Below are 26,147 nucleotides of genomic sequence, written 5' to 3' on the forward strand. Positions count from 1 at the left end.
TTTGTATGTGAGCATGTAATAATCTGGGCCCAGAAGATAGCTTGCAGAGCAGTACAGGGAAAGATGACGTCTATAAACTCCTCGGATCCTTTGAGTACTGGTGGCCAGCGAGGAAGTCCGAGCGTTGGTAGAGATCTGATGGCCCAAAAAAGTTTGGGATCCTGTGTTTTAGCTAAATGGGCGCGAACACGTCTTTTCAAATAAGAAAGGAAAACCAGCAACCATTTGAGGCGTGTGTATATCTTTGTATTCATTCAACAGCTGTGGAGAGCTGAAGATTATTTGGTTTTATTTCTTAATTGAAAGAGAAAGGTGATCATAATGTCATCTTTGGACTCTTCCCTTTTTCTGCATTATTCATTGTTTTCTTTTTTTGTTGTGATCTCTTGATTAGTGTTAATATTTAATGAAGGCTGACAAGATGCAAAGTGCTTGGCACTTCTTATAGTTATGTAACTTGGTCCAATCATGGCATAACTCTTAATTCTTGATTGAAAGTAAAGACTTATACCTCAGCCAGAGATTGGCTAATTACAGGTCTATATTGTGTAGGAAAAACAAACTTTGTAGTTAGGGAAGGGAAAAAAAATTATATTTCATGAATGGGACATGTTACTAAAAATAAAATTCGTTATGGTTAAGTGTAAAACAATGATTTCTTAGCAGGAGGGACTTCTATAGGTGGAGCAGGTGATCCACAGAGAATAATGCTGCCTTGCTACAAGATGAGCTTTCAGGAAATGGATGCTCCTATGATATAGAAAATAAAATAATCCATTGATGTTAGGATGCTTCTGAATAAGAACTCTTTTTTTTTTTTTTTTATCCTCTTCATTAGGTTAACAAGTTGTTAATGTGCTTTATTTAACGTGCTTCAACTTTTTTTGAGTGTTGTTCTGGTACAGAATCAATAGAAAATATGCCATTACATATACTGGTAGTGAAACCACATTTAGGCTATAATTCTGCAGTGCAGCTATTAAAGAAGATTGATGGAGAACTAAAGGGGATTTTGAGGTGGGCATGAAAACTTCCAAAATCAAAAAAAGAGTGAAAAGAATGGAAGTATTAACCCCACACAAAATGAGAAAAGGTTTAAAATACAGAATGGCTTAGAGCAAGTGAATTAGTTTTTCTTTTGTTCTGCGTCACATCTAATTGCGTGACGAACTTAGTATGAGTGGATCTTCTTTTAGTGGAAATACATGCTTGTAGTTCTGGAGCCAAAGAACATTTTAGCCTCCATAGTACACAGCTTGACCTACCCTGATAGAAGAGTTAGACATCCATGTTAAACCACAGTTTTGATAACAGTGTGCCATTTCAAAGACCTAATACAAAACTGCAATATGAAAGACCTAATGGAATGTTATTAAAAATACCACAAGAAGTCATATATAGACCAAGCATACTAAATAAGGGCATGCATAGCAGAGTCTAAAGGCTGTCTTTTCAGCTTATGCCACCCATGTAGCTTTTGTTCATTTATTCTTTGGAGTTAACAAACATGCAGTTTCTGCTGTTGGATTTCTAGAACACTGAGAGTGTTGATTAGCGTTATTTTAGAGACACTATTTTTGCATCAGTGTCCTATGAGGAAACAAACCACGTTTTATGTAGTTATTCTAAATATAAAAGGTAGTATTTTGTTACTGTTTGAATGTAGCAAAAAAAAAAAACCTCACAACATCCCCGGTGCCCCTAAAGTTTGAATTTGAAGTGTGAGATCCTATTAATCATTTTAAGGTATAAAATAAATACAAAATACCTTAAAATACAAGCCATACCTGTGTGGACTGTTGCACCAGTTGCATTGAACAAATTGAAGCTAAACCACCAGCTAAACCAGTATCTTCATCTTGTCCATTTTTAAATAGTTTTATGTTTTGATCCTCGTTTGTACCAGAGTACTAAAATGTCCCGAGTGTTAGTTCAGCTGCTTGGTTGCCAGCAAGCTCTTCACTGTCTTCTCCCTTGGAAATCTTTCCTCTGGCCTGCAACATGTGTTCCGACTCCATGTCAGAGCTGCCATTCTTCATCTAGTTGATCCTTCAGAACTGTATGAAGAGAAGGCTGGGGGCCATTGCTTTGCTGGGGAATGAAGAGTACTTCAGATTAGTCCCATTCCTCTTGATCCTGCAGTATTTGCAGAGGAAGGTTGCCCCAATAAAACTTCTCTTGTTACATTTATTCTGCTCTAGGATCTCAGCAGGATGAAAGGGGAATCCAGGCATGTTTTGCATTCTTCTTCTTCCCGTCTTCCCAAATAATGCTTGCCTTCTCCTATATGAGATTCAAGCCCAATCATTTAAATCTCAGCTGTGCATCTAAGTTGTTTCTTACTGGAGTTGTACCTTGGAGTGACATTTTTAAGAGAGAATAAATTTAAAGGCTGTGTTGGAAAGGGGCAACAGAAACAAAATTATGATCTTTTCCTGTCATTGAACACTCGTATCAAGTCAGCAGAAAAAGTATTCAATTTAGCCAAAAATAAAAATACAGAAAGGGTAGCAAGTAGGCAAGGCAAATTAGGACGTTAGCAGAGCCTCAGAAGCTGAATTAAAATGCGATTTTTAAGTGAATATACTACTGGGTTTGGCAACCCATTGTATATATCTCTGCTGATATTCATCAGTTTGGCCACCAGCTCTTAGATGAACTTGTTGCTCACCTGTTTAAAAATAAATCTAGGAGTGGTTTTAACGCTTCTTTGTTTTCTTCCACCTTTGGTAATTTGATGGTTTTCAGTGTGAACTGTAAATATGTTTTAAACAGTTCAGGACCTTCAGTGGTTATCAAAGTACATGTATCCAGAGTCAATGAGGTGCATGACTCTTTTTTGGCAGCTCCTTGGTGTATGGCTATCTCTTCACTGGCTTTAGAACTCCAAACAGGAGAGTGGGAAGCCCACATTTTACCATCAGGTATGTGCATAAATGCTCGTTAGTTTGTTTTCAAAGCTTTTCAAGAAACTACCTGACCCGTACGCAAATTGCCTGTTTTTTTGTTTCCAGTAGCCTAATTGATATAACACAAAATTAAGTTCCTTGAGATTTACATAATAATTATGCTTCACATTGCACACGCAAAGCGTTATTTATCAAAGTGACTCTGTGCAACTGCAAACTCTGTTGCCTTGCTGATGCTTACATTGTCATCTCCAGAGAACTGTTGCAGTTTGATTATGGTTGGAAGTGTTAACATCTTGGTATGACTGAAAAGCATCAGGTGTATTTTTAATATCTATGAATATTTAATAAAGTGTGAATGAAAATATTCTCCAAATACGAGATAATAAAAAAAAAAATCAATCTTTAGATCGTAGTAGCTCATGTTCTATTATGGGCAGTGAATAAGGTGAATTTTAAAAAAAGTTTTCTAACAGCTTGAACTGACTTTCAAAATACTGACTGTATCAAAAGCCGCAAATAACAATAATATGTAAATTATGCTGAGTATTTTCAGGACTAGTAAAAGCTTTCGTACAAAAGCTGGAACAGGTTGAAACTTTGCAATTGGGACATCTGTTTGAGATGAATTTTAATGATCACGTTTGTTCCTGTCAGTTTCTGTGGAAATCTTCAGCAAGGATTAGGTGTACAAGATTTTTCCCATACAGAAGTGCCATGGTTTTCAAATTCTCTTACTGCCACTACCCATGTCTTTTTTTCTAAAGAAGAAAAAAAGTGACTTGCATAGAACATTTTCTTTGAAGTGAGCTTCATCGGAACAGAGGTTGTTATTAGTGCCCTTCAGGGTATACAAGAGGCAAGTGCCTTTATACCCAGTATAAGAAAAATTTTAAATGTATGTTTAAGTTTCTAAAGTTAGGTAATAAGATGTGTCTAAACACGAATATATTTGCTCCTGCAAGGGTCTGTTGTTGATGTAAGGTAGCAGATAGCATGTTTATTAGGTGATAGCTAATTATGCAGTGCTAAATAGCTGTTGCATATTTAGGGATTGCAGCTAGTATTCCTTTCTAAATACATACTTCCTAATTTTTCTTAAATTCATATTGGCAGAAAATGGCTCCCACACTCCCAGATCTCCCAACTGAAGATATTCTTAGGGCGTTATTATGCATTTTTTTTGTTGAATTTTTTCTGCAGACTGCTATTATTTTGCAGTATGCAATGCGAAACTGTCTGTAGTGTCATGGATTTGGTAGTGATTGTAAAGGAATATTTTGTTTTCCTACTTTTAGAAAAGAGGTTTGGGTTTGGTTTTTTGGTGTTTTTTGTTGTTGTTGTTATGTCTTACTCTTGTCTGTAATTCTTGAAGAAGACGACTGGATGAACTCGTAGAGGGTTCTCAACAAGTTGGAAGAGGAAAACTACATACCTTACAAGCCAAACCTGCTTGAGAGCTCTGGTTCTTGTCTGTCCTTTCCACTTAATGTCTGTGTACACGCATGAAAACAGTACAGTGCAAAATGCAGATTTCTGTGCCAAACAGCTTATGAAAATTGGACTAACAATCAGGTGTTTTGCACAGTTTGGGTGTTCTGTTTTCCACAATCGTGCGGTTTCTGTCTTGCAAGGCTTATCTTGCTGCTTATTGTTTTCAGCTGTATATTCTTCATGACATGTTCAGATATTGTTGTAAATTAAAACATCTTGGTAATAAAGTATGTGTCTGTCCTGATTTCATCCAGTCAAATGGGGGCTCTGTGGCAGTTCGGTAGACCACAAACTGGCAGTCATACAGCCCAAGGGGTGTTTAAGGTATGTGATGGGCAGTCTTACAAGCTGTGAAAGTAGCAGGTAGGTGAGATGAAAAAATAACTTGAGGGACAGTCAGTCTGTTTACATGTGTTGGAGCAATGAATGATGATTCTCCATCACAGCAAGCCTGTATTAACAAACAAGTTGTTAGGCAGCGTGTTTTACAGGTATTTATCAATACCACTTCACCAGGAGTGGTGAAGTACTGGCAGTTGCAAGACCATACTTGGGTTGATAGCAAATTTCAACATGTCTGTTGGGCAAGAAGGGGAATATATCCACTCACCGTGACTCACTTGAGGAGCCCAGTCATACCAAGGCTTCAGCAGCCTCTTGCATATCTGTGATCTGTGAGGTTCTCAGGCTTGCATACTCCTTATATGGCTTCTTACTTTCCAACATCAGACTGGTAACAGATTAGTTGGCATGAAAAGAGTGTTGGCTGCCAAATAGCAATTGCTGTTTTCCACTGAGATTAATGGCAGACATACTTTTGTCTGGCTTACCAAGTACAGATGAGCTTTTATAAGCCTCCCTTTGTTCTAGTCTTGCATTCTCAACACGTTGGTGATCATGCCAGGTTTGAAGCTTGGAGGTTGGTGGTGGAGCCAGCTGTAGTAGCAGTTAGGAAGTAGGAGTTCTGATGGTAAGCCTTCCTCAAAATCTGCCTTGTTATGCTGACATAAAGGACTGCAACAACATCTTTTCCATATTTATGCTTTAATTCAGCAAGAACATTAAACTACCCTGTAGTCAGACCAGGTGGAAAAAGTAATTTTCCTAATTTTATGTATCTTTACAGTATATTTTAGGGAAATAAGGCCTTAGAATGCCAGAATGCAAGTTAGAAGTAGTGAAGTATCTGTGCTACAGTTTTGTGTGCTCTATGGATTGTACGTGGCCTTGCATTTTCCGTTTTTCTCTTTGTGCTTGCCCTGGAAAATGAGGGCTCTTCTGGATTTCCATTATGCCTGTCTGTTGCCAAGACCTTCTAGTGCGTTTGCACACAGCAAAAATTTGAGAGGGATATAGTGTGATGCATTTGAGGTTACCAGGCTTGGCACAGTTCAAGCAGCATGTTATGTGACTTCCTGCTAAAACCAGAACAATGCATTTTGTTGCATATGTTCATTCCTTACAGTAAACTTAGTAAGCTGTTCAGAATTGCCTGGGGTGTCTATGGCTCAAATACTTGTCTTGAAAGACTGAATTATAGCCTTGTATTTGCAATCATATCTGTGATTGAAATGTGCATGTAAAGGAGAGGGCGAATTGCAAATTAAAAAATTGTGATGTAAAGGTGAATTTTTTCTGGAGTTCTCAAACAGGTTTCTCTGATGGTGGGCTAGCCACTTAAACCTGACTTTGGATGTAGCTAAAATCTTAATTTCTTTATGCCTAAGAGTTCCCTTTCATTCAAATTAAAACAGTGTTTTCCCTACAATTGGCATGTAGGTAAATGTAGCTCTGTTAGGGAACAGCATGGTCAGTAGTGGTATAAAATTAGAGTTCCGGGTGGAAGAAATACTAGAAATTCGGAGGAAAAAGAAAGGCTTGTAAAAGCATCAGAATTGCCTAGGAATAAGGGATGAGTAAAATAGCTGTCTTGACATATATTCTGTGTAGGTAAAAGAAAAGTAAAAACCTACAAAAAGTAGTTGGGGAGCTAGCAATTAAGGTTCGTTAAGCTTTTCCTTTTGATAGGAAGCTATACTTAGGAATCTGTCCTTTTTTTTCCTAGTTGCGTAGCAGTAGCTGTTTCTGAAATAGGGTTGTTAAAGAATTACCTCAGAGTTACTCTTTGATACGCAAAGCAGTATCCGGAAGGGCTTGCTGCTTCAACCAATGTGGTAAACTTATATTGTTAATAAAGAAGTTCCAAGTCACGAAAAACCTACTCACCTTGCGATGCTTTTTCTTAAAGGGTGAATTTAAATAAACTTTACGGTTGGTTCTGTGTGGCAATATTATTTTGTCCCATTAATTTTTGGAACATGGTGTCTAAAAAAACGTAGGGTTGTATGTTGGAAAATCATTACATGTTCGTTGTAGGTCCTTTTCAGATGTTACTGCTTTTCAGTAGAGCTAGTGAACTTCAAGAAGCAGGAAGTGCACTGTCCAGAAGCTGTTGCAAACAAGGAATTTCAAACTCTGTTTCTAGCAGGGTGAGAAACAGCAGTTTCTTCTCCTCCACATTCTTTTGGGGGGGGAACTAAACAAATTTGGTGAGTTGAAGTTCAAAAGTGGGCTGTGTTTTCATGTGTCCCTGCAGTATGCTTTGTTTTATTTTTTTAATAAGATTTCTCTGGCTGCCAAGACAACCATAAATATGTTCAGACTTAATCTAGGCTTAGTGTTTTAAAGTACTCTGATCCAGCCTGGCAAAAAGATGTAGCAGCATCCTTTAACATTCAACATTTCTTTTTTCCTTTTTTCTATTACAAAGGTGGTGGCAGCTTTGAAAAAAGGCTTTTTCTTGGTTGAAGTAACACCAATAGCCAGTGCTCCAATTACTACAAAAGAAAAAAAAAAAACCTTCACTGCCATTATGTTAGTAACACCGAATGGATTGGTTTGATTCCTTTTAAATGATCTTTGTCTTGGTTTTTAGTTTAACTGCACCTGCATCTTGTTGCACGTGTATTCCTTCCTGTACCATTGTTCCTTTACCACTAGTTGTGAATAGATCATTGTCGTGCTCTCAGGCCCAGGCTGTAAACCACAACTGATATTACCTATCTGGATGAGATATCTCTATGGCCTGTTTTTAGCGGATAGTATACTTCAACCTGAACACAATTAAAAAAACCCCAACAAACCAAAGCAAAAAAAATCACCAGCATTTCAGGGCTTAGGACAATAAAACAGACTATAGCTTCCAAATAACTCATCAGCTTTAATGTGTGAACCCTGATAGACATAAGGCTAGTGTTTTTACATATTTATGGATCCACATTATCCGACTAATCTTAACTGTTCTGTGTCCTTACAGATGTTACCCTTCTCTAGTTTTGGGGAAAATGCTATATATTTTTGTTCAGTCATCTCTCCTTTTTCTCAAAACTAAGTCAGTGTTCAACTCTCTGTAGCTTTTCAATATCTTTCGTCCCAACAGTTGGCAGTAATCCATGCTGTGTCAACCAGGGGTCAAAAAGAATGCCTTTGACCTGTAGTTACCTTTTTATTCTTCCAAGGCAGAAGAGTGTTTTCAAACAACCCAATACATAGTAATTTCACCTTTTGATTGCATCACCCATATGTTATTTTTTAAATAATCATAAAACTGCTGTTTAATAATTTCTAGCACTTAGGAAGTTTATGCAAGATGAGAGAAAATAATATAAGATAAAGTTAATTTGGAGTGTCTTTTTTTGTATGCTATTTTTCTTTAGACAGGACTCTCATAAACATTCAGCGACATCAGAGCAATTGGCAGAGTTGAGAAAAAAAAATTACCTTTTCATGAACTTCTATGAAAAATGCAAATGAGCAAAGTGTGAGCTTCAATGGTAAGTTTAACTTTTTATTACTTCTGATGTCCTTCTTTACGTGTTCTCGAACACCTGTATTTATGAAGTTCTTCAAGTTTCCTGTTTGTTCTTCGGAATGTTTGAAATTTGTTTTTTAATTGCTTTTGAAATATTTTGAGAAACACCTTTAAACCTAAAAAACATGAAGAATTAACACACTGTCTGCCTTTTTGATAACTTAGTATTCTGTCTCAGTATGTTAAATTACTCAGGGTTCTAGAGAACTTAATTTTCATAGTTCTCCAGTTTGCAGCATTCACTTGAACTGCATAGCTGTCTGCTAAAAACATCACAATTTATCATCAATCTTCTTTTTTCAGTTGTCGTGGTTTAACCCCAGCCAGCAACTAATCACCACACAACGGCTTGCTCTCTTCCCCCCAGTGGGATGGGGGAGAGAATCAGAAGAGTAAAAGTGAGAAAACTCGTGGGTTGAGATAAAGACAGTTTAATAGGTAAAGCAAAAGCCGCACGCACAAGCAAAGCAAAACAAGGAGTTCATTCACTCCTTCCCATCGGCAGGCAGGTGTTCAGCCACCTCCAGGAAAGCAGGGCTCCATCACGCGTAATGGTTACTTGGGAAGACAAACACCATCACTCCGAACGTCCCCCACTTCCTTCTTCTTCCCCCAGCCTTATATGCTGAGCATGACATCATATGGTATGGAATACCCCATTGGCCAGTTGGGTTAGCTGTCCTGGCTGTGCTCCCTCCCAGCTTCTTGTGCACCTGGCAGAGCATGGGAAGCTGAAAAGTCCTTGACTTAGTGTCCTGGTTTTGGCTGGGATAGAGTTAAATTTCTTCCTAGTGCTGTGTTTTGGATTTAGTATGAGAAGAATGTTGATAACACACTGATGTTTTCAGTTGTTGCTAAGTACCCTGTTAGTCAAGGACGTTCAGCTCAAGAAAAACAACAAAAAAACAAGCGTTGGGAGGGAACACAGCCAGGACAGCTAGCCCAGCTGTCCATACCATGTGACGTCATGCTCAGTATATGAATGGTAGGCGTGATCCAGGAAGTACCGATCGCTACTTGGTTATCGGTCAGCGCGGGTGGTGAGCAATTGCATTGTGCATCACTCATTTTGTATATTCTATCATTATCATTATTATTTTCCCTTTTCTGTTCTATTAAACTGTCTTCATCTTAACCCACAAGTTTTTCTCACTCTTACCCTTCCGATTCTCTCCCTGTCCCACTGGGGGTGGGTGGAGTGAGCGAGCGGCTGTGTGGTATTTGGCTGTCTGCCAGGTTAAACCACTACACTTAGTGTAAGCACTAGTTAGCAACAACTAAAACATCAGTGTGTTATCAACATTCTTCTCATACTAAATCTAAAACACAGCACTATACCAGCTACTAGGAGGAAAATTAACTCTATCCCAGCCAAAACCAGGACATTAGTAAAACATGAAATGTAGCAGTGTATCCAGCTTGTGTGAGGGCTTTTTAGGGGTGAGACGTTTTAATGAGAGTATTTCTTTTAAACACTAAATTGTGTAAGATGGATGAGACTTGAGGAAAGCTTTCTATCTTACTGATTTTTAGATATATAGTGTCATTAACTTCTAAAATATTGGATGTCTTAATTTGATTTTATTGATCAAGTTTAGTTTTTAATCAGTAAAACTACTCAAGTTTCTGTCCATATATTTCAGCTTTTGTCCATAAAAACTCTTAGAGAAGATGGCTGATGTAAGCCTGAAGGAAGCAGCACTAATAGTTGGTGTGGTGGCAGCCTGCTACTGGAACAGTCTCTTTTGTGGCTTTGTTTTTGATGATGTTTCAGCGATTTTGGACAATAAAGATTTGCATCCTTCTACTCCGTTAAAAAATCTGTTTCAGAATGACTTCTGGGGCACTCCAATGTCTGAGGTAAACTCTTTGAGAAATACTTGGAGGCATTTAGGAAATGGAAAAAAACCTTGCAGAGAGTTTTTATACTTTTTTTTTCCTAATGTGGTTTTAACAGAATAGTTTGATTCTGATTAAATTTAGTGGTGCTAGTGTTTTGTACTATGAGATCAGGAACGGATGTCGCTTATATTCTTTCCCTTTGTTCAATAAAAGAACTTGTAAGAAAAGGAAGTCATATATCACGCTTCAAGATGCTGTGTGTTATCTAATTCCAATATAGAAATTGGACAACTCTGACCATTTTCCCTTCTCCTGCTGCAAAAGCTAGACATTGGCATACAAGAGTATTTATTTCTAATTGCAGTCTGGAAGGAAAGGTAACACTCTTAAACAACAAAGCTAGGAGTTAAAGAACGGGTATTAAATTCATTAAATTTATTTGAGTAAGTACATTCATGTGAATTCAGAGTTTTTGGTTTGTAGCCCATGTAGAGTGGCTATGTTTTTATCTGAAAAGCTGCGTTGGCATTAAAGTTGTTGATAAACGTCATTAAATGGCAATGGCTAAAGGATTTACATGTAGTTTAGAAAGTTACACATGGTGCCATTGCTGAGCGAATGAATAAAAATTCTCTGACAGTCATATGTTTTTTGCCTACCAAGGCATTCCACCTTGTAATCTTCTCCTTTCTTACATCCATAACATACAGGATTAGTTCCTAGTGAGATACTAATTGCTAGCTCTGCAAATACTTTGATACATAATTTTCATATAACCTTGTAATGAAAGCTTCCAGACTCTTTTTCAGATGCCATCTAGTCCTGTAGCCATTGAGAGTAAGTGGGTTCTTAAACTCCTCCCAGTAAAATTTCAAGTAATATTTTTCAATGTTTTTACTCCAAAAAAACCCTAACCATGTGGAGTGGGAGAAAGCCATCTCATTGAGTGTTGATTTTGCACTTAAAACCAAGTGAAAGTCAGGTTAATTTTAACTAAATGAAGTCAGATTAATTTGATCATTCATGGCTTTTAAAATATTTTTTCCTGTCTTGTGTTTTTGTCTGTCTGTATGTGCAATTTGGTTCCCTGTCCCTGCCCCCCAGTTTTTTCTTAGATTTTCTGCCTTTGTTTTACGGACATATTCAGCAAAATATCAACGGGCTGTGGGTTGACAAATACATTTTGGAACAGGAAGATGGTGTTAAGTGTAGTTTTTAAAAGGGTTTATGGATGGAGTAACTGGCAACATAGACGTATTGACTGGTAGACATACTGAAAATATGTAGATAATACATTCAGCTGAGCGCACCAAATTTTTATTTTGTAAAATACTGATCTAAAACATGAAATGGCAGAACAATCAAAATACTTGAATAATACATTAAAACTATGAGGAAGTAGGAAAAATAGTCAGAATTAACTTCTCTGTTTAACATTTTAATTTTAAATTGAGTTTTCATTTAATTCACTAGATTTTTTTTTTTTTTTTTAAGGTATTACTGATTTTCAGGTCTTTATTTTGAAGGTAGATGCCTGAGAATAGAGGGGGGAATCATGTATGCGTAGATTTTTAGAAAGATATTTTGGAGTAAAAGTCCCTTTGTAAGTTGGTGGTGACTGATTGATTTATTTACTTTCTTTTAGGAGAGGAGTCATAAATCTTATCGTCCCCTTACAGTTCTTACGTTTCGCTTAAACTACTTGTTCAGCGAGTTAAATGCAGTTTCTTACCACTTCCTAAATCTGGTCTTTCATGTGGTGGTTTGTGTAGTTTTCCTCAAGGTCTGTAAGCTTTTTCTGGACAACAGGAGCAGCGTAGTTGCATCCTTGCTCTTTGCAGTGCACCCAATACATACTGAAGCGGTAGGTATAGCTGCGATGTGCTTAATTTGTTCGAGTTGTATTAATTAACCTTAAATTTCATGGGTTTTATATCTGTTTATATATTGTAACTCCAACAAGTGTGTGATTTTACTAGTACTCACTCTGCCCTTTGCAATGAGTGGTGGAGGTGACAAATTCTAATGCTTGGAATTGTTTGTTGTTCCATACAGCTACTGAAAAATAATTAAAGAAACATTAATTTAGTTGTTAAATAACTTAGGTCTCTGCTATGAACATTGGCTTTTATGAAGATGGCTACTTTAACTTACATAGATATTTGTGTTCTGTGATGATTCATCCAGTATCATATTTTGCAAATACTATGAATACCTTTGAATTACCTTTGAATTATTATGAATACTATGAATACCTTCCAGAATCGCTAAGCGCTCCCCTCTAGCTAATCACCAAGTCTGTTCTGTCCACTTTCTTTTACGTCAATATATCTATCTCAGCAGGGCTTTTTCTGGGGTGGTTGTTGCTATGCTACATCCAGCTTAGGGTCATTCTGTTTGAACCTTCCATTTTTGAACATGTCCGATACAAGAAAGAGGAAATACCTTTCTCGCCTCTCATATTTACCTTTCCTTTGATTCTGAAAGAGTTTTTCACTGCTATGAAAAGCATTATTTATACAAGCTGTCTGATTATATACTTTTTAATGGTCAACCAGGCTTGTAGTGTTGTGGAGTAAATGGAGTCTTGTGATCGCCATTCATTAGATTTGTTTCCATCAGAAACACTGATAAAGCAGATCTGTGGAATTCTCTGCAGTTATTTCTGCACCACTTAGATTGGCTTTCCTAGATTCCAATTCACACGTGTTGCAAAGCCCATTCTCAGTCTCCTTTTTCTTACAGTATTAGCTGATTTTCAGAAAACTAAAAATGTTCAAAACTTTTGTTTCTTTGGAGGTGTTATCCCACTTTCATTTTTGCTTTTTTTTCCTAATGTGTTTTTTTGGGGGGGAGAGGGAGATGTCTTTTGATCTTAAGAAAATGAGAAGGGTTTGCTCTTACCTTATGTTGTATTTTTTTGGTCATGATTTGTTTGGGTAAAGAGTTTGCATCTCTCTCTCGTTCTCTAAAGACACAAATCCCTGTCAGTAGCAATTCAGTAGCCTGCATCTGTGTATTTTCAGCAAATCTTTATATGAGTTAATTTCATGGGCTTTTTAATTGGCTGCTCTTTGAGCTACTAACATGTCCTTGCTAGAAGAAGTTAGTGGCATGTTTAAAAATGCAAAAGTTAAACATCTAAAAATTTTTGCTTGCTTTTGTGCTTGAAAGCACAAACCCCCATAAAATCTTGGGTAAAATAAGGGTTAAAAAAATAATTTGTTAATTTCATGTGGTTTTCTTTGGAAAAAAAATGGTTTAAATTTCAAAATTTGGCTTTGCCTCTTTGTAGTAAATGTGATAGTATCTTTACAGGAGCATTAGCAAGTTGCTGGTGACTTACATTAGTGGTTCATGGCTTAGGTCATCCTATGTAATTTTATCACTTTCATTCCAAATATGACGATTCTTTATCATGCTTGAACTGTCAGATTCTGTATGAGATAACAGTAACACAATTGCTTTTATTACTATGCGACAGAGTTAACAAAACATATCGTACAAATCCTACAAAACATTGTGTAATTAAAGCTTGTTGTGTAAGGTAATGTGTTACAAAGTTATGAAGTACAGTTATGAAGCAATTTGGTAATACGTGTGTAGTTCCTGATATTAGCCACATGAGGGCACTTTAAGATTATGTGATTGGTAGAACTTGGTGCTGTACTTAAAACATTTGGAGACTCTGAGATTTAAGTGCAATTGTAATTTAATTCCCCCGCTGTTGTACTTAGGTACTCAGCGAAGAATCAGTTAAAGGGTTTTCTTCCTCCTCCCACCATCTTTTCCAATTTAAGTTTTTTGCTTTTGAGAAACAGTGCATTTTATCCTTTCAAATGTTTGCGTTGAGAATTCTGCCTAACATGCAACCAAGAAAGGATTCTTAGAGTTGGCAGTTGAGACTTGTGCACATGTATAAAAGGCAAAACAATTGGAAGTTTCCATACATGGGAAAGAGGAGGTAATAATGAGCTGTATTTTAGAACTGGGGACTTGGGTGCCGACTGACTTATTCAGACTTCAGTGAAAGCTCCAAAACAGGTCTCGTTCCCAGTTTTTAAATCATTTGATGGTACCTTGTGTATCTTTTATAATTGAAATGTATCTGATTTGAATTCCTTCAAATTAGTCTCCTACTTATTACTGCCCTGAACAAGAGTTTGAAAAGGCAGATGCAATACATAAACATTTCAAACCTTCACCTGTCTTATGATAAATGGATTTTTCCTGGAAAAGTTGGCAGAGCAGGATAAATAGAAAAGAATTTTCTGCTTGACTTCAGAGAAAAGCTGGGCTCTTGCGGTGGTAATATATCATTTTCTGAGGAAGAATTTTTGAGGAAATTGATTGAATAACAGCATCAGAGTTTCATTTGTCCTTGTCTTTAGAATTCTAGTTCAGTCTTTCTAGCTACTTTGCTACTATTCTGGCCAGAGGCATGTTGACTACCTTTACAGCTACACAATGTCAACTAACCTTGTGAATACTGGAATTTTCTCTCATAAGTCACCGTTGTATCCAGAAATAGAATCTTTCTTATGGTGGCAGGGGACTGGCACACCAGCACACTTGCTTTACTAATGATCTCTTTCAACTGATCTACAGACAAAGTTCTCTTTAATTTCTGTCTTAATGCTGGACAATTTTGAGATCCAGACCAGGAATCCTTGAAATGTCTTAAGACATTTTGGAAACAAACACCTGTATAGTATCCAAAATGTTAACATAAGCTCTGATGTCTGATCAGTTGTGAAACATGCCTTGTCTGTGCATGATTCAGTGAGTTTGGTAAACGTACGCTACTCCCAACAGAAGCACCAGAGCATGATTTCAAATTCAGATTTGAATACATTTCTTTACACTGTGACCTTGGATATTGAGTTACTTTCTCTTTTTATGCTGTGCTGGATCAATTATGCTTGACCAAGAATGTACCTAGCAATAAAAACTTCTAGCTAGATCCGGATGGCTGAAAGTCAGTTTTCAGCATCATCATAATTAAATGGTGAGCTATGAGGTTTTCTTAGCTAAATATGACCATCTACCTCGGGATAGCATGCCATTTTTCAGCCAGTTTACTTGCAAAAATTTGGATGTAATCAGAGGCATTACAGAAGAGGACAAATGAGAAAGAAAGGCAGTCCTAAATGGTACTGTGGTCAGCACAGTGGCTACTGCAGGCAGTAACCATTAACATAGTGACCTGTCTTTCATCTCTGGTTGTTGGTTGCATCTTAGTGTTTTTTGAAAACCGCTCCTGAAATGGAAAGTCATCTCTGTTTCATTGGGGATTCTGAAACAACCTTCTGCCGTATGGATTTTAGCACTTCTCCAAATTTTCGTAAAATCCATTCCTCTCTGTCTTGTTACCAAAGGGGCCACTACCTGCAATTTCAATATTGCCAACCAAATTATAATTCAGGAAATTGCCAGACCTGTAGTAAAGCCTGAGTCATTCTTTAACTCCCTTGCACAGAGCTTGCCATCAATTTATTTGTAACTCTTGACTGCTCACCTAAGAGCTGCCATAACACCATTCAAGGGAATGCTTCTTTCAGATTCAGGTCTGTTTAGTCAGTCAGAAAAGGTATGAACAAAAATAACAATCATAGTTTCTGTATGCCACTGTCTGCAGGATGTATAGGTACAACAGTCCTTGTCAGGCTTTGCTTAAAGCTTCTATTGATGGAACCTAGTTTTTTCCAAGTATTGTGAAGAAAGCAGTTGTTACCGTGCCCAAATTCTGCCTCAAATGCTATTTGTGGCTGTATTACTAAAGATAAAAGAAACTACAGCATTTCTCAGTTGTCTCGTTAATGGTGATACTTAGGGGCACATCAGCCACAGGTGGCCACCAGCCACCTGTATCATCCTGTTCTTGAATTCAGTACTGATTGAACTGAAAGCAGCCTTAGTCTTAGCCTTTTTTGCTTCGTTTACAGATCTTGTTTATGCATGCCCTGATAGTATATCAGTCATGCACTATTTTAGTACTAGAATAGTCACTAGAAGAATAATCTTGGTTTTTCTTCTTTTTCTTTACAGGTAACTGGAGTTGTGGGCAGAGCAGAGCTTTTATCATCTATCTTTTTTCTAGCTGCTTTTTTATCATATACAAAATCTAAAGGGCCAGATAATACCATAGGTAAATGATCTACGAATGTATACATAACTTAATTTCTGTATCACTGATAATAGAGCTCTTAAAATGTTAATATGGATGTATCCATTATTCAGCGTGTACAAAGAACCCTTCAGCCCCAAGATACCCATGTAATAGTACTTTCCATTATAAATTGCCTTTTTATTTTTTTCAAGACTTAAGCTCTTTTTCAGTTGTTTTGTAACACCTAGAGTAGGGGACTCTTGCACTGACTTCTATTAATGCAAGTAAGTGGAAGTATGTTGAGATGCCTCAGGCGGTCATGAGTAAGTTGCAACGTTTCAGTGGAGGTGTAGGAGGCTTGCCTCTTTTCCAAAGTCAAATTGACCTTGTGAAAATTCATAACTCGCTATAAAACATTCAGTTTGAAAAAGTGTTCTCATTAGGAATTAGGAAAGATTGGGTTTTTTTATTTTCCTATCATAGATTAGTCTTCTGCCTTTCATTTAGTTCTTTCAATTTAAGGGAGGCAGTTTTAAAACTGATACACGTATATTATTTTCTGTAGAGTAAAACTAATACTCTCCCTTTTCATAACAAATGGCATACTGAATAAGTTTGTAGTACATAGCATGTTCAAACATGAAGAGCCAAAGTCTTCACTTTTTAGGTTAATTTACTTTATTAAATGTTTGGTTTTGTTGTAAGATGGAACATTTTCAATGTCTTCTTTCTTTGCAGCGTGGACTCCAATTGCAGTGACTGTGTTTCTAGTAGCTGTTGCAACACTGTGTAAAGAACAAGGAATAACGGTGGTGGGGATATGCTGTGTGTATGAAGTATTTGTTGCTCAAGGGGTAAGATGTTGAAAAATAAATTGGATTTCTTCTCAGGAATTCTGTAATGAGATTAAGTGCTTTGAAGTGTCATATTTCAGCACTGATTTTTATCAGTTCAGGCTAACTCTATAGTTCTGTTACATTTTTCAGATTTTTTTTGACTCGACTAATGTTTAACATACATGGTTCATTGTGAGGGAATCCAGTGACTTCTAAGTTGTCCTTTACATGCCATACAGGGATGTTACCAAATATACTCAATAAAGAAAACCTGAGGTTTTAGTTGACTGAGATTTGCAAAGACTAGCATGTAACGGTCTTGATTAAGTCTGAGGTGCATAAAGATGGGGGATTATTTGTTTTTAATTCCTGTAGTAAAAATAGAAAACATGCTATATGCAAATGCGTTTCATCACATTCTAATGAATAACCAGATGTTTTTGAGTAGTCTTATTTGAATCAGTAATATTCTTATGAAATTTGTTGTTCTAAGAATACCTTTAAATTTAATTTCTAATCTGATAGGTTTTATCTTAAGCATTGGTAAGTCTTTAAGTTAATAGTAACTTTTCTTTTGTTTAGAGAAACAAGATGTTCCTGCAATGAAATAATTATTGGCTTTTTAATAGTTAAACTATATGCAATTTAAAAATATATGATTGCATATTCTAAGAAAACTTTCTGGTTTACTATTCCTTAATTACTTGAAGGAATATTTTGCAAAAACTGTACCAGTAAAAGCTGAAAGATTGTCTGTCTTGGGGATACATATTCAAGCCCGAAATACCAAAATCACATTTTTTGTGCTTACAAAAATACATGTGTTTGTAACTATTGCCTTTGCAAGTCTAGTGAATAAGCATATAATTTTCAAACTGGATTTCTAAGGAAATCACCACTATGTGACCGTACTTTTCAATTCACTCTTCCTTTCTTTTAGTAACTTTTGATCTGATCCTCAATTTCATGAAAGTTTAACAAGTTTGTGTAAGTCAACTGAGTAGAAAAGAGAAAAGCCAAACTGAGGCTTCTTCTGAGGGCACAGGTGTAGCATGAACTAAGAGTTTGACCAGTTCTCAAAAACCTATCAATATCTGTAGTTCAGCCAACCAGTATATGTGAAGCAATAAATCATCCCCAACACAAGACATGAAGACATAGGAAAAGAGGTACACAGGGAAAAAATTAGGGTATGTAATGGGAAACTGTACAAGATCATGATATTCATGAGGCAGGGGGAGATGGGTTACTGCAGTAGAGGCATAAAATAGAAATCCAGGGCTAATCAGGAAGTGAATAGTATTTCTACTGTTCCTAAGGGATTTTGTTTATAGGACAAATTTTCAGAGGGGCTGATAATTCTAAAAACAGTGATTTCTCTTCCTCAAGACTTATTTCATGGTCATACTTCATCTATTGAAGTCTCTGAAGATGGTACAAATTTTCTAATCAGTCAGTGCAAAATACAGAACTACAGGCATACAAGTTCAGCTATGATAGTGTTAGCAAGAATGCTTGAATAGAGTTATTTTTATTAGAATGGTGGACTTCTTTTTGGGAGTTGTCATGAAAGCTCTAAGAAGCTGAGTTACATAACTATTGGGAGCAGGCATTTAGAGAAAACCAAGAAAAAAAAAAAGATTAGGTAGCTTGTATTTATCTAAGGGATTAATGAATACACTATCTGATTATAAACACTTTTTTCCTTTGCAGTACACCTTGCCAGTGTTGTTGGACACAGCTGTACAGATTCTTCGAGGGAAGGGCAGTATTCCTTTCTCTATGCTCCAAACACTGTTGAAGCTCATAGTCCTAATGTTCAGTACACTGCTGCTTGTAGTTGTTAGAGTCCAGGTTATCCAGTCTCAACTTCCAGTGTTTACAAGGTAATAGTAAAGTGTCTCTTATTTACAGACACTGATAAATAAGATGTGGCTTAATGAGATCTGAATGAAATGGCCAAAAATACATCAACTTAAGTGTTTATTAACTTATTTTAATATTGGTAAGCAATGACTGTACAATATTACATTTTTTGTGAAGTTGATAAATGCTATATTTCAGTACCTGTTGACAAGAATGTCCAAAATATTGAGGTATCTGAGCAGGCATTAATTTTTAAAAACGTTAGGTTGTTAGTTTGTCTTAAAAATTCAGAAATTAAATGTTTCATTCCTAAAATATTTTTTATTGGCTATGTGTTTGATCCTTGGCTGAATACTCCAAACCTCTTAATAAGCTCTTCCTCTTCTACATACAAAATATTTTTTTGGCTTTAGGTATGTACTATGCAGAAAGCGTGGTTGACTTCAGATTCAGTGCTTGAAGATAAGTGTATATGAATAATGTTAGAACTGAAAAATTGTAATTTATCTTAAAAGTGTATGAGCAATGCAGAAATACAAGAATCTAATATTTTCCCTGAAAAATGAGGCAAACTATTAAAAACATGAACAAGGACCACTGAACGCAACTTTAGGTGTTAATCATTCTGTTTCTTCAAGCTCATGTTGATTATATCCCAAATCAGTTTCTTAAACTTGGAGGAGGCTCCGCCCCATGCTAAGATGAATCATAGTGCATGGTTCCCAAGTTACACACCTGACAGTGCAGGAAGATTAGGGTATTGTACATGTCTGTAATTGGTAGTTCTAGCTATAACTCTGAAGTTTGCTGGTTTCTGAGCACAAAGTGGATCAAGACTATATCTTTTTTCATTAAAAGCTTCTTTTTCTCCTTTCTTTTGCTTTAGGTTTGATAACCCAGCTGCTGTTAGTCCATCCCCAGCAAGACAGCTGACTTTCAACTACCTCCTCCCTGTAAATGCTTGGCTTCTTCTTAACCCCTCAGAATTATGCTGTGACTGGACAATGGGAACTATTCCTCTCGTGGAGTCTTTGTTAGATGTTAGAAATGTTGCCACCCTTACCTTCTTTTGCTTTCTGGGATCTTTAATTGTCTTCAGTCTCCGATATCCTGGGGATTCCTCCAAGACTGTATTGATGGTATGAATGATGCATTGGTTTTGTACTTTTTTTAAGAGTGTAAGTGGCTCAAGTGGTTTGGTCACATGTCTAATCTGCTGTGACCTGGAGATATCACATGCATCTCCTTTTGGGCTAGAATGAACACGTAAGAGGAAAATTGTTGTAGCCACAAAACTGTTAAATTGCAATTAAGTATGTGACGCTGTCAGGGATGAGATGGAGAAGAATAGACAAGAGATGAGAATAAATATGCCCCTCCTTATGTATTTGCAAACTGTATTGCGGCCTTTCTCAGGTATTCAGAACTCAACTAGGAAATGGGGGTTTTCAGTAGAATTAAATATGTTTTAAGGATCGGAATGCATTTCCTTCCTGCAAACCATCTACCTTATTTAAAAGTCAGTAGTCATGCTGCGTATTTAGCAAGTGACTTGATTTTCTTTCTCATAGGTATAAAAGAAAAGGACATATTTTGGCATTTAGGAATATAAGTTTTCCTCTTTTGTTGTTGTTCTTCTAACAAAGGCACTCTTCTGTAGTCTTTTCCATATTCTAAGGAAAAACTAATTTAGTGAACCTGTAAGATCGGTTCCTGTTTTTCAGTATTATATGACCTTAAAACTGAAATGGATTAACAGGAAAGAATATTTTGGAGGAAGTGGAAAGGGGCAAATGAGCTACTATTTTTTCATCCAAACCCAGTCATCTTTTTGATTGCTTCCATTGCAAATTTTGACAAGATTAATGATTACCTGGTACCATGGTTTTTATTAAATCAGTGGTGCAATTATGTGTACAACAAACCTGCATGTATACATCTTAGTCTGCTTCAGAAATAATGTACTTTTTAAATATGTAACTCAGGCAACAAAAGTTTCAGATGGGTGGGAATATTTATGCACAATTTAAGACTAAGGATTTCTTTGCTAATCAGCTGGCAAACTTTGATTCATTTCAAAGAAACCTAACATTATAGTTCTGACTCATATGGTTTTTCTTGTCTTGTCACTGGAGCGAGGCAATTTGTTTCACTAGAAGATGTGTGAAAATGATCTGTAGTATTGCTGATGAAGCCTCTTGTCCAGAATTTGGAAATTGTGTATGAAGAAAAGAAACTTCCATAGCTTATTGATATAATAAATGTGCAAGGTGACATACCCAGAAAAAAAGTTAGTTTTACAGTACTTAAAAAATGTCAAGGAGTAGTTTAATCTTCCTTCTTACAGAAGCTGAAACAACTTTTGTCCTGTGCACTGATAGCAGTAGAAATGTGTGTGGGGAGTGATTCACTTTTTTCATAGGACAGCTCTTGAACTTTAAGGCTCTTTATTCCCCTACATTTCTGTTTACTCCCTATCCAGTAAAGCTCAGAAGAGGAGAGGGTTAATGGAATTGTCAGCATACATTGTTGTAAGTCAGTTAGTTTTTGTTTGAGGGTGGTTTTTTTATATTTGTTTTTATTATTCCAAGTGTTTTTTATACGAGGGGTCTTCTGAGATCATTCAGTCCAGTGTGCGAGCCTCAATGTCACTTAACACAGTATAATCTTTGTTTAATGAAAATTGTTTTCCTTTAATATATACCTATGTTGTGTATATAACCTTCAGTATGATGCTGATTTTTTTCAGACATAATATCTAAGTGCCTGGAAGCGAATTTTTTAGGAAATGAGAATGCAATATTTTATATTAAAAATTAATTGTTACGTACTATAACATGCAACAACACTGTAGGCCAAAGCCTATTTCTGCCTTCCAGTAAGCCATTAATGTCCTGAAGTAGATTGGATAGTCTGCCAAGGGAGAGAGGGGGAGAGAACAATTTCTTTCTGATGGCTTTTCAATCTGACTTGCTAGAGAAATCATAGTACCATCTTTAAAGTGAAGAAAGTGAATCTGTATTTAGTGATACGAATTTACATAGATTATGGCAATGTTCCAGGTAACTATGTTGAATGACTGGTTTTAAAAAACTTGGTTCTCAGTTCTGCCAATAAAAGTCTGAATTTGTGCTGGTCAAAATAAACTGTTACCCTGACAGGTATGAATGCTATGTGCTATCCATAGGGATGCCACGTGGTATTAGTATAATGGTGGCTTCATCACAGTTGGTACCATGGTTGACTGCACTGTTTGATGTTTCACACTCTCATGAGTGTCACTCTAAAGGAGTCGTAAAGGGCTTTGTAAAGAGCTTCTGCCATTACAAATCTCTAGCATGTTTTGATTCTTCCATTAGCTCAATGAGACCCTGAGGTGTCATGCTGAAGCCTGATCTAAGGGAAAAGTCTCAAGTTACTTTTGTTTATGAGGTCAGAAAAGGTACAACTTTAGACATGCTGCAGAATTAAACGTGTTTATTTGGACCTTGCAAAAAAAATGCAAAAGAGAGGGATCCAAAATGCAAAAGAGAAGGGAGGTCACCAGTACGTCTGAACATGTCTTTCTGTATTTGCTGATGTGGATATGGATTTGGTGCTATACTGCTTGAGGGACAAGACAGAAGAAGGGATTCCTTCTCCCACTTCCTCAGGTGCCAGTGGACGTTCCACAGTTCTCCCCAAGTATGGTCTCACAAGATGAACTCATTACTGGGAGATGCAAAGGTTGAAGGACTCATTTTTAGTCAGTTTTCATCTGTTTGATGACGGTCATCTCCAGGAAAAATAACTCTGGTAAGTGGGTACATTGAGTTTCATTTTGTCGTATTTTAATTTTTGCCATAGGTTCTAAAATTGTCTTTTCAAAATAACAGAACTAGGAGAGGACAAAACAAATAAATTACTTTTTTTTTTTTTTTACCAACTGACAATATTAAACTAACAAATAATGGGACTGTGTATTACAAATAGGAACACATGCTTTGGCAGGTTGATGTCATTATGCTGCTTGAAGTAATCAATTATTCTTACATTAGTAAAGGACACGTGCTGAAAACAATGTATGAGCAGTTAAATTCTCTTTATCCCTGTGAACAGTCAGATAACTTGGCTGTCAGACTAAGTGACCTTTATAAATAGGTTACGCTATACATATTGAAAATACTGAGTACTAAGAATAGTACTGATCTAGAATTACTTTGGTGGCTTTTCAGTAGGTTTCAGAATCAAGCTGTGATCATGGCCCTTGTTTGTTCACGGAATTTCTTGGGTATAGACATTCCTTTGTTGGCTGGCAAAATTTAATAAAAGCTTTTTAGTATCTTTTGATATTTGCTAAGTGTCCCAAACAAGGGTGCTTTACCTCCCTTCTGATAAGACAGCACTCCATGCTTCTCAGCTGCAAACTTTGGTGGCTTGTTACTCAGGAACAGACAGGTATCCTTAGGCTTCTTGGAGTAAGTTTTTAACACTTTTAAGTGTTGTGCCAAGACATCAGTACTTCTAAATTCAACAATATTTATTTCTATACTCCCTATGCTTACACCTCACTCAGGCTTTGAGATGTTTCCTTGTGAACTTTTGCCTGGTTACTTAGCAGTTCAGATACTCTTCATAGCTTACGGTCGTATTTTAGAGTTTTGTCATATGCTTTTTTCTTCCTGTGTACTTTAGTGGTTTCTGTCTTTTTTTTTTTTTTTTGTTTTTTCTTTTTTCAGTTGCCTTGACCAGGATATTTTTCTGCATCTGCTGAAAGACTGTGATAAAAAGAAAGAATAAATGAACAGAAGAGAATGTATTTTTATCTGCACTAGGGCTTTGAGTCTATTGCCCAGGAAATTGTATTTGAAGGACGGTGTACTAAGGAGAGACAAAAGGATCTAAAGAGAAGTTCGGCAAAACATTGTGCAACATTTGTCATCAGAGGAATTGCACAGAGTAGAACATGCAAAAACCTTCTTATTAGATTCTTAGATCATAAGCGCTCAGTGGAGACCAAGCAGTTGCTGTATCAGCTGCAGAATCCTTTCCACTGGATCAAACCCACTGGAAAGAATGGGCTTTCATGATACATGTTGATCTCATGGGGCTGTGGGACTGATGTTCTTACTATATTAAAAAAAACAAAACAAAACAAAAAACCCTGCAATTTTTGAGCAATAATGTAAAACAATGTTTTTAAAATCTTGAGAGGTGACTTCTTCAAATCCGATTATTAGAAGGTTTTATAAAATAAGTTAATTCATTTAAGCCTATGTACAAGCCTTACATTTTAAAGTTAAATGCAGTTTGTTCACACTGCAGTAAAAACATTTGCAAAACAGCATGTTGTTTCCTAAAGCACACTTCAGATGTGCTTTTGTACTCACAAATGCATCTGGCTGCTCAAACCAGAATGAAATACAGAATGATACCCTCACTTCCCATAATCCACCCCCAAAAGTGTGAAGGGATTTGCTGTAACTAAACTAAAAACTGATACAGAGGACTGGCTTGGGATAGTGTGATGAATCCTGCATTTCAAAGTAAATTACAAAAATCTATTATAGAGTTCTGTGTTGAGGCTTTTACAGATTACAGATAAGGAGCACATACTATAAAACTAAAGGAGAAAGGGAGAGAAATGTGAAATGGCATTAAATTAAATTTTGTCCCCAAGTAATCAACATATTCTCTATATTGTGCTTGTGATTTCTTCAAGGCTCAATTATATATTTATTTGCATGTAGCTTAGTGAATTGCTGTGGATGAGATGAGCTGTGTTAATGATCCATGTGCATATTCTTGGCCCCTTGAAATATGAGCTAAAACCTTACTTGAAATTTGAAATCCATGTTGCATTTTTATATGGGAAATCCTAGACTGACTTTCAGACTGGATGTGGTAACTATTTTAGCATGGAAAAGGCGATTAAATTTATGGTTAAATCTAGACAGAAGGTGACAGCCAGTTGTATTGAAAATTTCTAGAAAATTCCTCATACTTTCTTTATTCAAAGAAACATTCCATTTCTGTAGGGACTTTGTTTTTTGTAACTTGGAGGCCAGATATTGTGAAATAATTATTTGAGTCTTTTCTGGTACCAGAGATTGTAAAGCTGCTATTTAACAATCACCCAGGACTTAAAGCAAATGGTCATGTCCACTTCCTTGGCAGCAGATGGATTTCTCTGTCTTTTGATAAATACACCTTTTGTTAAGATGCCTGTCACCAACCTAAAAGCTGCAATTATGCAGTTCTTAAGTTCATTGTCATTTTAGATTTTTCAGGGTGCCCTGAAAACTGATGTTTATTCAGTGGTTGATTCTGATTTTTATGTTATTTCTTCACATTTTTTACAGAAACGAAAAATGGACTTTATTGTATTGTAAAACGTAACTGCTTTATGCATCATATAAGCTGGTGTAAATTTTTAGTTGTTATAAAAGATAACGTCTCAGACTGTCATGTTTTTGTATGTGGAGCTCTTATTAAAACATTGTTTCAAATTTGATCCTTTGATCCTAGTGTTTTGTCATGCAGCTGCTCTTCTCTGTAGTGTAGAAAATTAGAAAAGCAAATACACTCGTAAGCCCTTAAGTAATGAATAGTGTCATATGCAGGTTAAAACTTGCCATGTTCAGAGTGGTCTCAATGTCAAACAAATCTTAATGTTTAAAAGAAAAAAACAAAAGCCCAAAGATCTATTATGTATGTCTGTTTTTCTGGGATTTTTTTATAACTGCTTTGTAATTTGAGTACAATTTGTTACTGCCTAATCTTGATTACTAATTCATTTGCATTTCTTTTCTAGGCACTCTGCTTAATAGTGCTACCATTCATTCCTGCATCAAACCTCTTTTTTCCTGTTGGATTTGTAGTAGCAGAACGAGTGTTGTATGTTCCTAGCATGGGATTCTGCATTTTAGTAGCACATGGATGGAAGAAATTATCAAATAAAAGGTAAGGTAGTGTTACCTATGACTGGTTTAACTCACCTCTCTTAATTTCATAAAAGATAGCCATATTTATAACTGCAAGCTTTCCCAGTAGAGCTTTTACCAGTATGAATTTATTACATTACAGCTCTTATTCTGTTTCAAGTTCTTAATGAACACAGAGTAATGATCAAGAAACCGTTTGGCAGTCATGTGAACAAATGACAAGGAAGTTCTTAGGAGACCAGTGGATTATTCTGAGGGTATTATAATATTTATTTAAAATATATATACATATATATA

At 36.3% G+C, this 26,147-nt stretch overlaps 1 protein-coding gene across 1 annotated transcript; it reads left to right on the forward strand.

The window, feature by feature from the left end:
• Positions 1 to 8,113: 8,113 nt before the first annotated feature.
• On the forward strand, positions 8,114 to 25,869 carry LOC104073044 (transmembrane and TPR repeat-containing protein 3; the record flags this gene model as incomplete). Its single annotated transcript, XM_009572692.1, has 8 exons — positions 8,114 to 8,236; positions 9,918 to 10,134; positions 11,762 to 11,980; positions 16,165 to 16,264; positions 16,964 to 17,079; positions 18,775 to 18,947; positions 19,814 to 20,066; positions 25,721 to 25,869. Coding segments are annotated over exons 2-8 (1,199 nt in total), but the record flags the coding sequence as incomplete, so codon positions are not given.
• Positions 25,870 to 26,147: the final 278 nt, after the last annotated feature.

This window comes from Fulmarus glacialis, unplaced genomic scaffold (genome assembly GCF_000690835.1).
Source record: "Fulmarus glacialis isolate BGI_N327 unplaced genomic scaffold, ASM69083v1 scaffold36762, whole genome shotgun sequence".
Taxonomy (NCBI): domain Eukaryota; kingdom Metazoa; phylum Chordata; class Aves; order Procellariiformes; family Procellariidae; genus Fulmarus; species Fulmarus glacialis.